The 17,599-nt window shown below is 38.7% G+C and overlaps 1 protein-coding gene across 4 annotated transcripts in view; it reads right to left on the bottom strand.

Annotated features, from left to right (window-relative positions):
* Positions 1–302: 302 nt before the first annotated feature.
* The window catches only part of MYT1L (myelin transcription factor 1 like), a 131,692-nt gene continuing 114,395 nt past the window's right edge, over positions 303–17,599 (bottom strand). For 2 of the 4 annotated variants that reach the window (XM_054383854.1, XM_054383855.1), the window contains exons 17-20: positions 7,614–7,705; positions 5,884–5,987; positions 1,410–1,553; positions 942–1,082 (exon numbers count right to left, since the gene is read on the bottom strand). In XM_054383854.1, the coding sequence (XP_054239829.1) occupies positions 942–1,082; positions 1,410–1,553; positions 5,884–5,987; positions 7,614–7,705 (481 nt within the window). Of the gene's footprint in view, positions 327–941; positions 1,083–1,409; positions 1,554–5,877; positions 5,988–7,613; positions 7,706–17,599 lie in introns of those variants that run through there. The other 2 variants (XM_054383856.1, XM_054383857.1) reach the window with 2 other exon arrangements.

Raw genomic sequence — 17,599 nt, 5'->3', positions numbered from 1 at the left:
CTAACAGATAGTTCAGAGGGGCACTAGCAGTCCAGAAGAGACAAGAGAATGTTGGCTCCAAAGTTTATTTGAAAACAAAAGCTGAAATCTTCACGATGTCCACCTCTGAAATAGTTCTTTTCATAATGGAAGTTCCCATATTCATACCATGTAATGCTTAGAAGTTAATTAAAAAGTGCTGTTTAAGCTGCTTTGAATCTTCTGTCAAGTTTCCATGGCTTGATGTTGTCTTACAATAAATTACCCATTTTGTATCTTACATCTAATCCATGCCATTTTCTCGGAATTCAAAAAACCTCATTTTATTGCCCCCACCACACACCATCCTCCAAAACCAAAATTCACATAATATTTTCAAGCATTGTTCAAAAATAAAGCATTTTTGCAACCAATTCTTGCTATGAAACAATATGCACACAAAATGTTTTTCTTAAATCCCATAAAATCCTCCAACATGAGGCAAAATGATAGTGTTTAAAAAGTGGCTGCAGACTGCAACATTGTCATTCAAAGCTGTTTGTTTTTTTTTTTTTTCCTTTTTTTAATTTTTTTTTGTCCATTTCAGTTCAAAATACTAAAACATTTAATCACTAAAGCATTAAAAAGAATTTACACTCTATTTATTTTGATCAGCTTACCTCTTCAGAAATATATATACCCCAAAAATGTGCATACATTAGCAGCTATAAACATTACATGGCATATCACACTATGTCAGCTTATATGAAAACGTACAAAATGTGAATGTATTCAAAAAACTATTCTGCAGTTACTATCTTTAAAGCAAGACAGAAAATCATTATGAAGTCTTGTAAGCATAACACTGTTTCAAACAGAAATAAATATATAACACTTTCTGGTAAATTACAGCAGCAAAAAACAAGAGGCATCTTTTTTTTTTTTTTTTTTTTAAGCAAGACTTTCACCACTATAGCAGCTGTTCAGACCTGAATTCCTCTCACAGCCTGCTTTATATTTTCCAGTAGGGCTTTATTTTCTGGACTCTGATAACGATCTTGATTTGTATACATGTCCGTCAAAGTGGTCACGTAAGCATCAAAATTTTGTTCATTGATTGGTTCCTACGAGATATTAAATAGTAGTTCATATACAACTTTTATTTTCTTAATCGTATATTCATTTAAGCATAACATATTATCAAGGGCATATTGCCACCACTGTTTTTTTATAATATTTAAAATGCCTATTTAGTTCTTACTTAATTTTACAGGATACACTGGAACAGGCCCTCCATGTCTTTGTTAGCAGTTAAATGTATCTTTATGGTTTCAGTGTTGTTATCACAAATATCCAACTGGTTGATGAAACATAAACATAAAAAATACATCTATTGTATGAAGTGAACTGAAGATCTCCAAATTCCTTAACTTGTGCTCTCAATCACTTACCATATGTGGCAGCTGGATATTAGCTAGACTATGAATTAAAGACTGGCTTAAATTGGCCAATTCATGAAGAAGAGACTCATTTTGCTGTTCAATTACTTTGTTCTCCTCTTCTATCGTCTTCAGGTTGCTCTCCATTGTGGTAATCTAAAATGGACAAATTTGTGTACAATGTAATATAAGGCAAGCTGTTATAAAGCTCTTTGAAGGGAGAGAGAACAGAAATATCAGGGAAAGGACAAAAAGGTCTATTCATTCACACTCAAAAGGGTTTTGCTGGAGTCTGCAATTCTGATCATTAAGGGTTTCATATTGTATGATTTCAACAGCTTGTCTTTTTAATATTGGTAATAATGAATGAACTTGGATGTGGTTCCACTGCTTTACAGCTTCTCTTTTTTATGTTGAAAAGCATTAAGAAGGACCTTAGTTCTGCAAGTTCCTTCATGTGGTTAAACACTTCTACTCCTAGAAGCCTGCTTTAGGAACATTCTGCAGTAAGTCATACATTTCTTGTATTTTCTGCTATCTGTAGTTAGTTAAGCATGCACAGCTCCCTGCTGCCAGTGTTTAGCTCTTTAGGAGCTTATTTTGATTCTATGCAAATTCACAGGGCTGCTTTGCAAAGATGAACAAAGACTTTGCAATGCCAAAGGAATGGAAGGAAAGTTGCATCTATCCAGGAGAGTGTCTCTCTGAGGCATGACTACATACATATACAGGTGAAGGCAACTCTGCCTGTGTTCCCAGGTGACCAGGCACAAGGTAGCTCTGAACATGCATGGTGCCCTGCTTGAGCTAAAAAAGCGTTGCTGAATGGCAATTTAACCAGGCTTGTGCAGAGCACTGTGCTAATGAAGCTGGTTGACAGCTGGCTGACCATGAGCCAGCATGTGTCCAGGAAGGCCAAGAAGAGCAATAGCATCCTGGCCTGGATCAGAAATGCATCAGCAGCAGGACCAGGGAAGTTATTGTTCCTCCCTACTCAGCACTGGTGAGGCCACATTTGAGCACTGTGTTCAGTTTTAGAGCCCCTCAAAATAAGAAAGACATTGAGGTGCTGGAGCAAGTCCAGAGAAGGGCAAAAAAGCTAGTAAAGGATCTGAAGAACAGGTCTTGTGAGATGTGGCTGAGGGAACTGGGGTTGTTTAGAAAAGGAGACTGGAGGCGGGGGGGGGGAGGCTTATTACTCTCTACAGCTAACTAGAAGGAGGTGGTAGTGAGGTGTGTATTGGTCTCCTTTCCCAAGTGATAGGACAAGAGGAAATTATCTCAAGTTGAACCAGGAGAGGTTTAGACTGGATATTAGGAAAAATGTTTTTACTGCAAGAGTGGTCCAGGTGTTGGAACAGCCTGCCCAGGGAGGTGGTGGACTCACCATCCTTGGAAGTGTTCAAAAAACATGTAGACATGGCACTTTGGTCATGGTCTAGTGGGCATGGTGCTGTTGGGTTGAGGGTCAGACTTGATCTCAAAAGTCTTTTCCAACCTTAATGATTCTATGAAATGGCATATTTATTGTAGTCACTTTCTTGAAGGTTGAAGTTTCCCTCCTCATATTTTCCCTAAAACTAAAGAATGTTCACTTGTACCTACTCTGAAAGAAGAATAACCTGTTGCTTGTATAAAACACACTGTTATTTAGAGATTTTTCCTTCCGCCTCTCACCTTTCTGTGTTTCTGCCTCTCTCGTACTTTTGGACTTGCATGTTGAATTTAAGCAAATTTACTAGAAGATCTTAGATTAAAAATACTTTCTGCAAAGTCTTAAGCAAAAAGACTTAAACGAAAAAAAGAGTAAAGGAGAATCCTTTGAATGCTCCAACTAAGATAAAGTTTGCAGCATGACTTTTCACATTATTAAATATAAAGGATTCTACGTGGAATGGAAGTTTCTGTTAGAAAAACTTCCACTGACATACTGACACGTTAGAGCCATGAGGGTGATTAGGGAACTTGAGCATCTCCCCTGTGAAGAGAGACTGGGGCTATTTAGTCTTGATAAGAGAAGACTGAGAAGGGATCTGATCGATGTCTATAAATGTCTGAGGGGTGGGTGTCAAGTGGAGGGGGCCAGGCTCTTTTTGGTGGTTCACAGTGATAAGACAAGGAACAATGGGTTCAAACTTGAACATAGAAGATTTCACCTCAACATGAGGAGAAACTTCTTTACAGTGAGGGTGATGTAGCACTTGAACAGGAGTCTCCTTCTCTGGAGACTTTCAAAACCCACCTGGATGCGTTCCTGTGCAGACTACCCTAAGTGATCCTGCTCTGGCAGGGGCTTAGACCTGATGATCTCTTGAGGTCCCTTCCAACCTCTGATATACTGTGATACTGTGATGCTATCATACAGGATACATACCCATATCAAAGAAGACTGTTGCTACTTAGGTGTTCACAGAACTTCCACTGTTTTCCCATTTTGTATTCCCTGGGAAGTCTTATTGAAATCTTGGTAGCACAATGGTTTCCTGCATATTTGTCAGCAAGCATTTTGTTTTGTTTGATATAATTCTAATGTTGCAAGTAAAGGGGGCTGTTAACATTGCTCCTCTTAATAGATTGATAATGACTATCATGTAACTCTTCAGGTGCTGAAAATGTACTTTGCTTATCTTCAGAAGAATGTATGAATTCCAGACTGAGACCTTTGACTTTTTGAAGCTTAACTGAGGTGGGATTTTCTACTAGGCATCAGGATCTAGATGGCTAAGAAGAAGTAAATATTAGGCCAAACTACCCAGAGGCTGGAATCACTGGTGTAGGAAGTAAGCACAGGTCAGATAAGTATCCATCAGGACTGACTTAGGAAGAGCTGGAAAGTAGCAAGGAAAGAGGACTGGTGGACAAAATAAAGTTTTGAGGTCTCTAGAAGCTCTATTTTCTAGAATCCTGTTAATTATTTTAATGAGGGTATGTGCCATTATTAGTCATTCTACTTTTTTTCTGCTGCACCAAGTTGTGAAAAACGTCCTTTCAGCTTGATGGTAAAATTATCAGCTGAGGGTTTTGTAACCAAGGATACACAGTGGTCCTAGGTAGTGCTTAACCTGATTTCTAAGAATATGCAATGGCACTGGTCTGATATATGAACTTTGGAAGTGTGGTTCCTGTACTCGGTTCAGAACAAAACCTGATGTGAAACTTGAAGGTAATACGTGTTCGATACATGTTCTATATCTGTGTTAATGTTATCATGGCTTTTTAATTTTGTTAATTAATGCGGCCAAAAATAAAATAAAAACTGCAGAACATTATTGACAGCTGCAGCATTTACCTAATGTACACACAACAGCCAAACCTCTTCACATTTTAAAAAATCTCAGCTAAATCAGCCTGTATCTGAATAGCACCTACAGCCCAGTATTAAGCAAAATAAAACATAAGGCAAATTGGAAGCTGCCAGGTCCAAAACTCAGGACCAAATTTCTCTAATATAAATATATATATATTTCCTGGTGGTGATTATTCTTCCTTTACATTCTTGCAGATTTTGTCTTTATTACCCTATAATTAAATTCAGTCACATCAAAAAAATGTGAAAAAATATAAGTCAAATCCTATAAAAGCTGAATAATTGCAACAGAAACCTGAATTAAGGCATAAAATTGAAATGATGTTTCAGAATCATTTTGGGTAAGATTTAAAAGTCAAACGAAAACCAAACTGGAGAGGCAGATCCTGTCCTCTAAATATACAAGAGGAGGAAGAGGACAATGGGCATGGTGCTGTTCTCCACAAGCAGCAAAGAAGTAATAATGGATGGTTTACTCTGCTACCATCAGGATCAACTGGATGATTATGATTATGGGACTCAAGGCTGATAACTGGTGAGAACTATGGTAAATCTCACTGATGGTGTCTGTGCTCAAATCGTGTGAAGAATTTCCTTCCTTTGCTTTTCCAGTTTTAGGACTGCTGAATAATGAGGTTTTGAATAATAGTTTAATGTTAGTTTGGGGTTTGTTTTTTTTTTTTTGTGGAGTCTAAAAGGAATTAAGCTGGATTTGTGGAACCCTGCTGCTGCCAAGGGCTGCACTTAGTGTACCACATGATGAAGTGAAGTGTTACAGGTATTTGCTTCCCTATCTAATTTTCCTCTGCAAGAAAGATCTGGCAAGAGCCATATTCATCTGGGCTCCTTCACCTTGTGACTTATGTTAAAGACTTTCATGTCACACAATATTTTAACTGCTATTAGAAAGGTGTAGCCTTATCAAGGGAGAACACAAAGCTGTACATGGCAGGTCATTATTTTAAAGAATATATTTTGCTAAACTTTTTTTTTTTTTAATGCCAGTAACTGATCTAGAGATTGCATAACAGATATAATTTTCTAATTTTAAAAATAGGAAATCACAGACAAAAATCCTGATATGCAAGAAAGAGAAAAGGGAACAATAAATTTCCTATATTTCTTTTAATCAGTTGTGTAGAAAAAGCAGCTGAATTTAGGGCTTCATAAAACTGTTACCTGAGTTCTCAGTTTAATCATATCAGCTTCCATCTGGGAGTTGGACTCATTTAGTTCTTTGATTTCTTCATCTAACTGTTTAATTTCTTCATCATTTTCTATACCTGTGTGATATAAAAATAAAAGAGGTGTTAAAATAATTAATCTTTAAATCAGAGTTCAGTGAATTAATTATTTCTGTATTTGAACATAAATTTATTTCAATCAAAAGTATTAAAGTAAAAAGAAAAAGGAAATGTTCTTGGCTCTGAGCAATCTGGTCTAGTTAAAGATGTCCCTGCTTACTGCTGGGGGGGTTGGTCCTTTAAAGGTTCCTTCCAACCCAAACCATTCTATGATTCTATGAGCTTTTCTTTTGAAGTTAAACCAATGTATTTTCTACTACTTTTCTTTGAAAAAAACGTAGTAATTTTCCAGAGTAAGTGTTGAAAATGCCTGGAGGATCAATAAGACACACCTTTTTCTTTTGTATGCACTGATTTAACTGTATAACAAATGCACCCGCAGCAATAAATTCTTCTCCCCTCTCATGTGGAACTTATTTGAAAGACTCTGTCCACTTATAGATCTTCTGAAGAAAAATAAAATGTCCTAACATGCTGATCTCTTCAGATTACATTGTCATCAAAATCGTTTGTACCTAATTTTTCCCCACCAGTGGAATTTTGTTGATGTACAGGGATATATATGGATTCTGCTGTTGCTTTGAAAAATGTCATGGTTCAGAAGGGTGTTATTAAATAATTTGTAAAATGGAAATGATTTAGACCGGATATTATGAAGAATTTCTTTATAGTGAGGGTGTGAGACGCTGGAACAGGTTGTCCAGGGAGGTTGTGGATGCCTCCTCCCTGGAAGTGTTCCAGGCCACGTTGGGCAGGGCCTTGAGTAACCTGATCTAGTGGAAGGTGTCCCTGTTCATGGCAGGGGGGTTGGAACTAGGTGGTCTTTAAGGTCCCTTCCATTCCAAACCATTCTATGAACGAAAAAAAGCCAACAGCTTCTCCAGCTACACTGGCAGCGTGGGTTGAAATTACCTCCTGCACTGTGTTGAAATGCTTTGTAGCTCTCAAACACAGGCAACACCAACAGTTCAGAAGACAGGCACAGTCATGGACTAAATGAGTATATAAAGTTTTCCAAGATAACTCAGACTCAGGCACCTCACAGATTACCCTTTTGGGTGTCATTTATTTAAACTGAAGCACTTTATTGCACTCACTACCCTGGCTTTCATCCAGAGTGTCCTGATATCTTCCCTGCAAGGTTCCCAAGAAGGATGCCAGATTACCAGAGATGAAATATCACAAGGCCATCTACAAGGCCAGGGGGTCCAGAGCCACAGCTCTGAATGAGTTCAAGGGAGAACATGAGAACTTAACACTCTGGAAATCAAACTTTTTCCCTGTTGAATCCTGCAACAATATAAGACCCAACTGTTGACCTTTGATGAATGAGATGGGACCCAGAAACTCATAATGTTATGTTTTACTTTGAAATATTTTAGTATGTTAGATTTCTGTAGACACTAACCCAGACCAGTCTCACCACTCCACTGCTGACTCAGATTTTGACAGCATAAAACTCAATTTCTACTGACAGAGAATTCACTATTTATACAGAGATTTAGACATGTAAGGGGAAAAAAAGGGGGAAAAAAGCTAACAGAGTCAAGATAATTATAGTTTACAATGAAGTCATATTTAAAAAGGAAATGATTAAAAATTTACCATTACTAGCCCGCTGCTTTATTGTTAGCATTTGTTCTCCAGACAGCTTTGCTTTCTTCATTGCTGAAGTAGCTCTGGGGCATCCTGATAAACTGTGAACAGTAAGGAGCCTGTTAATTTTGATAGGTCATTGAAAATAAATCTGTAATCAAAACCCATAATAAAAACAGTCTCAGCGACAAAGTTTATCTTCACTGCCTAGCAGCGAAAGAACGTGCTACTCTGAAAAAAAAAAACAAACCCAACTTACCAGTAGTGATTTCATGGGTTTATTCTTTCTTCCAGTCTTTTTTGTATAGACAGCTGACATAAAAGTCAGATATATCTTGCAAAACTCTAATCCTGAGAACAAGAGCCCAATTTTCTGAGGATGCAGTGTTCTTAGTAAAAAGCTTTGTATGAATGATGGTAACTGTGTAAATACTCCCTGCTGAATTCACACATCCTCACTCCCCACTTCCACCCCTTTTAGTTCAAACGTGAAACTGAACGCTCAGAGAAAGGGACATGAGCTGCCTCTCAACATCATCTTACAAACCTTTTACAACTATGCCTTTTTTTGGTGAACCTCACCTACCAAGCTGGCTAAATTGTTTCTTTAAAATTCAAGAAAAGCCATTCCCATAAAAATGACCTTGCCTTGAGGGATATAGCTCTCTCATATTTTGTTACACTTGAGGATGTAGACTCTGCTGTCTCTTTTCTTCCATCTTGCCAAAATATTAAGCTTTTTAATTACACTGTGCAAACTAATTTGATGGAAAATGCAGGCTTGCCATAAAAAATATGACAGTGCTCACTGTTTTATGATATAACTGATAGCTGCAAACATCAAATTATTCCCTTTTTAAAAATCACATCTTTAATCAGGTAAGAGAAAATACATATCAGTTTGAATTAATGATGGAAAACTATAGTCTTCTAAGAAAGCTCTAAGAGTGGAGGGAATTTGGAAGCTTACTAAACAATTCCTTATTTCTTCAATATCTAAGGACTCAAAACCATTGCCTCTGAGTACTATCAGGTACTTCTCATTGCATGTAGTCACAGATCTCTCTCTCTTCAGATCTTAATTGTGCAAGTCAAATTCAAAGACTCAAATAATCTCTCTGCAATGTGGAATAAGACTGGCATCCCACCACCTAGGCTCCTCTGGAAAGCTACTAGATCAGGATGTTTCTTGATAATGCTAGTATTATTTCTTTACTAGAAGAGAGGTCAGGCATTGGAACCGGCTGCCCAGGGAGGTGGTGCTCAAAAAAACTGTAGACAGGTAGACATGATACTTTGGGACATGGCTTAGTTGTGACATGGTGCTCTTGGGTTGAGGGTTGGACTTGATCTTAGGAGTCTTTTTCAACCTTAGTGATTCTACCATTTAATAACTTTTCCAATGGCTTTACACAATTTAAGAGAGCATTCACAGAATCACAGACTAGTGCGGTTGGAAGGGACCTCAGGAGATCAGCTAGTCTAACCCCATGTCCAGGTGGGTCTTGGAAGTCTTCAGATAAGGAGACTCCACAACCTCTCTGGGCAGCCTGGTCCAGTGGTCTACCATCCTCAAAGTGAAGAATAATTTTGTTCAAAACTCCCAGAGGTACCAAATCTAACACAGTGGAAGATGTCAACAACAGACCATGCATCAATCATTTCTGCAGGTCTTCAGTGGCAGATCTATGTCACCATTAACTGTATATTGTATTTTAAGGGGATTATCTCGCTTTCCTGAGCCAGGCACTTAAAATTTCAATGAAGTAGATACTACATTAATAACCTAAATTAGAAGATTGAGTTATACTACAGTTTATTTAACTTTAATGAATTCTTTAGAAATAGGATGAAAATAAAAATATGCATCCTCTTTTCCCAGCTCTGTTCTGAATAAAGTTACCTAAAAATATTTTAAGTAATTAAAACCATTAATTAGAACTTTTAGGATAAATTTCTGCTCTGCAAGGAAATTCTATCTCTTCCCTTCCATGTTCTTGACTATATTTACTTTCCTGATGGTACAGGTTGAGAACAACCAACGGAGACAGGAAGGCAAGATGAAAAACAAGGGCTAGGATTTCATCAGACTGAAAGTGGGCTGTTGTACAAAAGCTGTCAGAGGTGTAAAGTTAACCAAAAAAGCTTGCATTGAGATTCCAGTAAGACTGGGAGTGGCTCATGACTTCTAGAAGACTGGGGCATAGTAGCTGTATAAACATTACAAAATCAGGCCAATCTGTATCTACACCAACATCTTACCCTTACTGCCCTAACAGACTAATGGAAATCACCTCATCTAGAGGCATGCAGAAAGACTACGTGCATAAATTCGGATAAAGAGTATCCAGTGATTTTATCTGTTAAGAGTTGAACACAACAGGAAGAACGAATTTTCTTTCTTGTTTAGGACTGTGGTGACATTACTTCAACCATGTCTTGCCATATATTCAGTGGATTTAGAAAAGAAGGTGAAATTGGTCCTGTAGTAAAGGGAAAATTAATCACAGAATCATAGAATAGAATCATGGAATTGTTTTGATGGGAAAAGACCTGTAAGATCATTGAGTCCAACCATTATCTATTTCTACCAAGTCTGGTGCTAAACCATGCCCCTCAGTACCACATTTCTGCCTGTTTGAAACACCTCCAGGGATGGAGATTCAACCACCTCCTGGGCTGGGGATTCAACCACGTTCCTGGGGAGCCTGTTCCAGTCTTCGAGAACCATTTTGGTCAAGAAGTTTTTTCTCATACCCAACCTAAATCCACCCTGGTGCAACTTTTCTTCTCATCCTAAGGCCATTTCCTCTCATCCTAAATGGGGAAAAAGATTGAAAGGGACATCTTGCCAGTGTTTAGTGCATATTTACCATGAAATTTAGTTGAAAACCAAATAAATGTAGGGTAAAATCCTGAAGTGCTTCATGCATATAATTGCACTATCTTCAGGGATGTAAACAAGAGGGGCAATCAGAGTGGAGGACCATTGATCAAGTGGAGGATCATTGATCAAGTGGAGCAATTGTCTGGGTGACTGATTTTAGCTGAATTCCAGCTATGCTCTGTTAAATACATTTTTTGCCTCAGAAGACAGATGCGGTTTGGTCCCTGTTGAAGCTGAAGGAATTGTGCTTGGCTTGTCAAGTGAAGAAAACATTTTCCAAACAGACAGCTAGGGATGTGGGAGTGGAGGAGACAAAGGTCAAATGAAATGCAGCTTTTCTATTTAGGGTGTGAAGTGCTGAACTTTACAAAGAAAGAAAGGATAGGATGTAAAGAAACCAGAGTCTCAACTGGGAGTACCCAAAAGGCATCTTGAGGGCTACCTTTTATAAACACTGTAAGATATTTATAGATTCACTACCACAGTAATTTTTTCTAAAAGTGAAGAAAATGAAACACTTTTCCTGTTTATTAAAAATAACATTGTTCATAGACTAAAGAAAGGGACAAGTCAAATTCAAGGGACCTCTTTTAACTAGAAATAGATCCAAGGCATGCCTCAGATGTACATCCCTTAGAAATTCAGGGAAATGTGAAGATCACAGTGGATACTACTGTTTTATTTTGTTAATGGATGAAACCTCAGTTTTATGACTAAGCTCCTGAGCTATTTGGTAATGTTTGAAGTTCAAGTTAAGAGATCAAACTCAGTGATCAAAGTAGCCTTCTCCTTGGTTTAATATTAAATCCATGAACCACTCATTTTTTCTTTCCATGTGGAAGGGTATCAGCTTTAGAGATTTCCTTATTCCCATTAGTCAGTTCTGCTTTTCACCTTAAAGGATGAAAAACTCTGCTGCAACTCCAGCAGAGATAAAAGGAATCCTCCCTATGTCAGCACTCATTTTTATTTACATTCAAGGGTGACTGGCTTTTCCCCAATCTCTTACTGAGCTGCAGAGTAAAGGGAATCCAGGAGAGAGGTTTTGCAAATAAACGGGTTTTATTTGCAGGGAGACTGCTGTGATTCACAGAGGCGTATTTCCTCCTCCCCAGCTACCCAGTGTGGCAGTGGAAAAGATCATCAGTTCAGCTCAGTTCAGTTCAGAACTCTTCACTGGCAAATAATGATTCCCATTAATTTTTAGGTCTAATTCCTTGACTAAAGCTTTTTCTTTCTTTCTTTCTTTTAACAACAACAAAAATAAAACCACAAACATTCAGTTACATTTTCAATCAGGATCAAAATCTAAGTTAAAAAGACTAAAAGCTTGATGTAACATGAAAAGTGACAGCTGAAGAAAGTAGCCAAGATTTTATTTTGCTCAAATAAATCTTTGCATTTGTTCCAGAACTAAGAAAAATCCAAACGCTCCCAAGTGACCATAAAAGAAGTATGGCCACTATGAATAAACCAAAATATATTTTGGTTTTGGCATTATTTTAATGATATCTGATCATTCTTTCATTTATTTTGGGGGGGGGGGGGATAAAGTAGCATTAAAATTTGGTCAGTCAAGCACCAAATGGACAATGAGAATGGACAGAGAATGGACAGAGAGAATCATAGAAGCATAAAATGGCTCAGGTTGGAAGGCACCTTAGAGATCATCTACTCCAATCTCCCCACCATGAGCAGGGATGCCTCTCAACTAGGCTCAGCTGCTCAAGACCTCATCCAGCTTGGCCTTGAACACCCCCAGGGAGAAGGCATCCACAATGTCCACAGGCAGCCTGTGCCAGAGTCTCACCACTCTAATACTGAATAACTTCTTCCTAAAATCCAGTCTAAACATACTCTTCCTCAGCTTAAACCCATCCCCCCTTGTCTTATTTCTAGACACCCATACTAAAAGTCCCTCTCCAGCCTTCCTGTAGGATTCCTTCAGGTATTGGGAGGCAGCTATAAGGTCCACTCAGAGTCTTTTCTTCTCTAGGCTGAACAACCCCAGCTCCCTCAGCCTATCCTCATAGCAGAGGGGCTCCAGCCCTTGGATCATCCTTGTTGCCATTCTCTTGACTCGCTCCAACAGCTCTGTGTCCTTCTTATCACGGGGACATCAGAACTGACACAATATTCAAAGTCAGGTCTCACAAGAGCAGAGTAAAGGTGAAGAATCACCTCTCTTGACCTGCTGGCCACACTCTTCCTGATCCAGCCTAGGATACAATTTGCCTTCTGGACTGCATGAACACATTGCCAGCTCCTATTGAGCTTCTCATCAGTCAGTATACCTAAGTCTCTATATTCAGAACTTCCCTCTACCCATTCTGCATCACCCTGGATTTGTGTCTGGTTTTTACTGGAGATTTAAAAGGTAGAATTGTGTTATAACTCAACTGTAACTCTCTCTTAATAACAAAAGAATAAAAGAAACATCGGTTAAGAAAAACAATAATAGAAATTATGCAGACATATAAGCATGGTCAAGCTGAGAGAAAAGGCTCTGAGAGCAGAATCAAGTTGGGAAGAATCTCCCTGGGGCATAATTACATACCAGATTAAAAAAAAAAAAAAAAAGATTAATGAATTTTGAAATGTTGGAGCTCTAAGAACATTGCCAAAGTTTCCCTTCAGCTAGGCACAGTAATCCTGTGGCAAATTTACATCACATTGTGTTAACTGACGTTGCTTTGTCAGTGAAGAGGCTCTGTGGGTGGGTTTCTCACATGGTGTTAATGTGCTCTGACCTGTATCATCTCTGCACAGGGAAAGAGGTTTGCCCTTGCCCAGTGATGCAACAACTATTGAAAAATCTCTTGTTTTTAATTTGGGGAGTGCAGTATACTACGCAATTTATGGCACTAACCTGACCTGGACTAGCCAGAGAATTGGCCCCCAGTGAACTTCATGAAGTTCAACAAGGCTAAGTGCAAGGTCCTGCACCTGGGTTGGGACAATCCTTGTTATCAGTACAGGCTGGGGAATGGTGTGATAGGGAGCTGCCCTGCGGAAAAGGACTTGGTGGTACTGGTGGATGAGAAACTGGACTTGAGCCAACAATATGCACTTGCAGCCCAGAGGGCAAATCACATCCTGGGCTGCATCAAAATAAGTGTGGCTAGCAGACCAAGAGTGGCCATTCTGCCACTCTGCTGTGGTGAGACCTCACCCAGAATACTATGTCCAGCTTTAGGGCCTGTATTATGAAGAAGAATGTACTGATGATTCATTCTCCTTCATAAAGACCAATGATCATTATGATCATTAAATCATCTGGATCAATCAATCAAACAATTGAATCAATGATCAAATGAATCCCAAAGCAGATGAATCCACTGACTCAAGGTCAGTTGGATAAGACATGTATTATGAAGGATAAACAAACTGAGGCTTCCCTTGATATAAATAGGTAAGGTATGTCTCCAGCTACATACCTCTGGATAGTCAGCTCAAAATTTCGAATTACGTATTTAGTGACCAAACCCTGCTCACTTAGGCACTTAAAAATTAATCAGTTCCCTTAGTACTAGACAGCAGTGAGAAAAAGGTACTTTAAGAGGCAAATTTGTCCCCCCCTGAAATTTAAACCACCATGCAGTCATCTCAGCTTTCTTATGGACTGTGTCTGGAATGAGGACAAACAGGCTTATAACCAGAGAGCTTCTACTAACTGCCTGAAATCAAGGTGATGTCACATTGCAGGCACCTCTACAAATTACTAGCTGCTGTCATTGTCAGGTCTGCTCAGCAAAATGAGTTTTTGCATTTATATTGTGCAGTTTGCTTTTTCTAATAGGAATTCCATATTATTTTCTCCTCGACTTTCTTAAGGTAATAAACCTTCTAAGTCCTTTTAGATTAAGTCTCTGTTAGGAACCTTCCAGTTCGTTAGATTGTACATCTGATTAAAATGCTATTTCATCCTTCCAGCTCATAATAAGAAGAGCTGGCAGAGCTACCCTCAGACAAAGGGCCTGACTCTTAGCAATCAGTCTGTGCATTTAGTCACTTCTGACTTTTGACAAGTTTTGCCTGATCTGACTGAACTCTTCCATGGTAGATGTTTGCCCAAATGCAGGGTTTTTCCAAACATCACAGGAAAAATAAGAAAAAAAAGGTTGTCCTTACTAAAGGGGAGGGGGGGGGGGAATGCCCCAATGATTCAGGGAAGTTTGGGCACAAACATGTACATAGAAAGTTCTTTCTAAAGATGAGGAGTATCTTTGCATTGAGGGTGGTAGGACACTGGACCAGGCTACCCAAGGAGGTGAACCTGCTCTAGCAGAGGGGTTGAAGTAGATGATCTCCAGAGTTTCCTTCCAATCCCTGTCATTCTGTAATTCTATGATTCTGTGAATATCTTTCATTGTCCATGAACTGGAGCAAACTTTGACATTTCATGGTCTTAGTGTCATAGAGCATCACTTCTCTGCAGAAGGTGGTTGAGATTTACAGCTCTAGCTGTATAGCCAACTGTTGTTCAAGGTAGAAGACCACAGCCTATTAAAATGGATACACTAAAAGTGAGGAGTTATTTAATCCTTGGGTAAAGAAATGCATAATTTGTAATCTACATTGGATTGAACTCCAGATACGGACATGTAGGTTTAAATGTCTGCATGGGAGCTATGTGTGAAAACTGCCAAGCAGTTGTGAAGCCCTGAAGGCATTCATTTAACAAAGCTAGCACTATTCCAGATCACCTGCAAAACATGTTCAGCTCTCAGCCATCATAATCAGAACTAGAGTGTCTCACCAACCTTCTGTCATTTTTGTCAACCCTGTATAGCCACCTAGCATGCCCTATCAACACTTCAAATGGCATGAAGTACCTATTTGCAGGCAGGAAAATCCTGCTCCCTGCTGATGAACACAGTGACATTTAGGGTACAACACTGATTAAAGGCAGATTTCTACTTCATCAAGTGAAGTGAACAACTCTCAAGGATCCATTGACTCCACTCAGTGGAATAGGAGTAAATGCATTTTATTCACCTACAGGCAGATTATTAAGGCAGGTGAATTGTTGTGAAGTTCATTGTTATGTGCTCTCTGATTCAGTTGACCACATAGAAACATGAAAGCCATTTGAGAAAGACCTGGGGGTGTTGATGGACAGCCAGATCAATATGACAGCATCCTGACCTGGATCAAGGATAGTGTGAACAGAAAGATCAGGGAAGTGATCGTCCCTCTGTACTCAGCATTGGTGAGGCCACACCTTGAGTACTAGGTTCAGTTTTGGGGCCCTCACTGCAGGAAAGACATTGAGGTGATGGAGATGGTCCAGAGATGGACAACAAAGCTGGTGAAGAGTCTGAAGAACAGGTCTTGTGAAGAGTGGCTCATGGAACTAACCTTTTAGAAAGGTTGTTTAGTCTGCAGAAAAAGAGTCTGAGGGGAGATCTCACTCTTTACAACTCCCTGAGAGGAGGTTGGGGTGAGGAAGCTGTCAGTTGATAGGATGAGAAGAAATGGCCTCAAGTTGTACCAGGGGAGGTTTAGGTTAGATATTAGAAGAAACTTCTTGAATGCAAGGGTTTTCTAAGACTGGAATAGGCTCTCGAGAGAGGTGGCTGAATCCCCATTCCTGGAAGTGTTTAAAAGACACAGGTAAGTGGTGCTGAGGGACATGGTTTAGCAGCAGACTTGGCAGACTTAGAGAATGGTTGGACTCAATGGTCTGAAAGGCCTTTTCCAACCAAAACAATTCTATAATTCTGTCATGAAGTTTGATATAATGACAGTAGCCCTACTTGTCTGAACAACAGCTGGAGCCCATGTTAATTTTTCTAAGAAATTGTTAAACTTGCTCACAAAATCTTAGAATACTGTTGTTTTGCTACACCAAGACAATTAATTAAGATCTGTCTACTTCAGTCAGTCATTTTAAGCAAACCTTTGTCTTCCACTGATGATGGAGCTTTTTGCCTCCAAACTGGACTTAGAATGTAAGCTTTCACATGTCTCAGTTTCTAATTAAGATAATAGTACTTAAAAAAAACACATGGCTGTTCTGTGGCTAAATGTGGCTAAACACAAAACATAATAAACCCATAAATTTGAATTTTCTTCTTTTTTTTCATGAAAATATTCTTATTATTTTTTTTAAAAAATCTGTAGGTACCATTTGGTCCTTAGTTTTGAAAGACAAATTTAGTATTAGTATCTTTCTTTTAGAAATCAGTTATTCTTATTGCAGTAATTTTCTCCTCAAAAATGTAAATACTATGTAAATACTTCTTGAAAGCAATCTCTCAGTAATTATATATATATATAATTATATATATACCAGTACATAAATAAAGGTAAAATAATTTCAGAATTTTAATGACAGAACTCTGTGAGCTAAATAAATGTTACACCACTATGAAGAAAGCTGATCTGAAATGTGAACACTAATCCTGATATTTTACTGAAAGTCAGAAACCTAAATCACATGTGGATACCTGGGCAAATGGTCAGGGCCTTTGCATCTGCTCCTCCCAATAGCCTATGGGAGGTGCAGGCTGTGTGCATTAGGTAGCACCTCAGGTCTTGGACCAGAATCACTTTGTAGTAGGTACCATACAAACACTGAGTAGAAACCAACCTCTGAACCTAAACTATAAATAGAAACTATGCACAAAATCTGGAGAGGCAGCAGTAAGGATAAGGCTTTTGAGTTAAGATATTAAGGACTGTCATATAAAGATTCAAAGGAAAAAGTTACAGGCAAGAGAATGAAGAAGTACACTTTTCACCTCTGTATCTAGAATGACCTACAAAACAAGATGTGGTTGGTTTAGTTAACTAAAGGGTACACAGTTTCAGCCGAGTTCTACCTGGAAAAGGGTTGACAAATTAGGCACATCATCTTGACTTGACATATTTGAAGGAAAAGAGTTTTATATTAGGGATTATATAATAATCAGAATATTTCTCTAGCATTACAGTTACGTGCAGGCTGAGATTCCCACCCACAGCTCAAAGAACACTCTGCTTCCTCATAACCTAATGCATAAAATGGCAGCAAGATCTATCCCTAACAGACTGGTCGCTTTCTCTTTCTTAATCACTTAGAAGCTATGAAAAATATCATCACTGAGATTCTCTTTTTTTTGCT

The sequence above is a fragment of the Indicator indicator genome, chromosome 9 (assembly GCF_027791375.1).
Source record: "Indicator indicator isolate 239-I01 chromosome 9, UM_Iind_1.1, whole genome shotgun sequence".
NCBI lineage: Eukaryota > Metazoa > Chordata > Aves > Piciformes > Indicatoridae > Indicator > Indicator indicator.
Note: the sequence above shows the minus strand (reverse complement) of the source record. Positions and strands in the feature narration are given on the sequence as shown.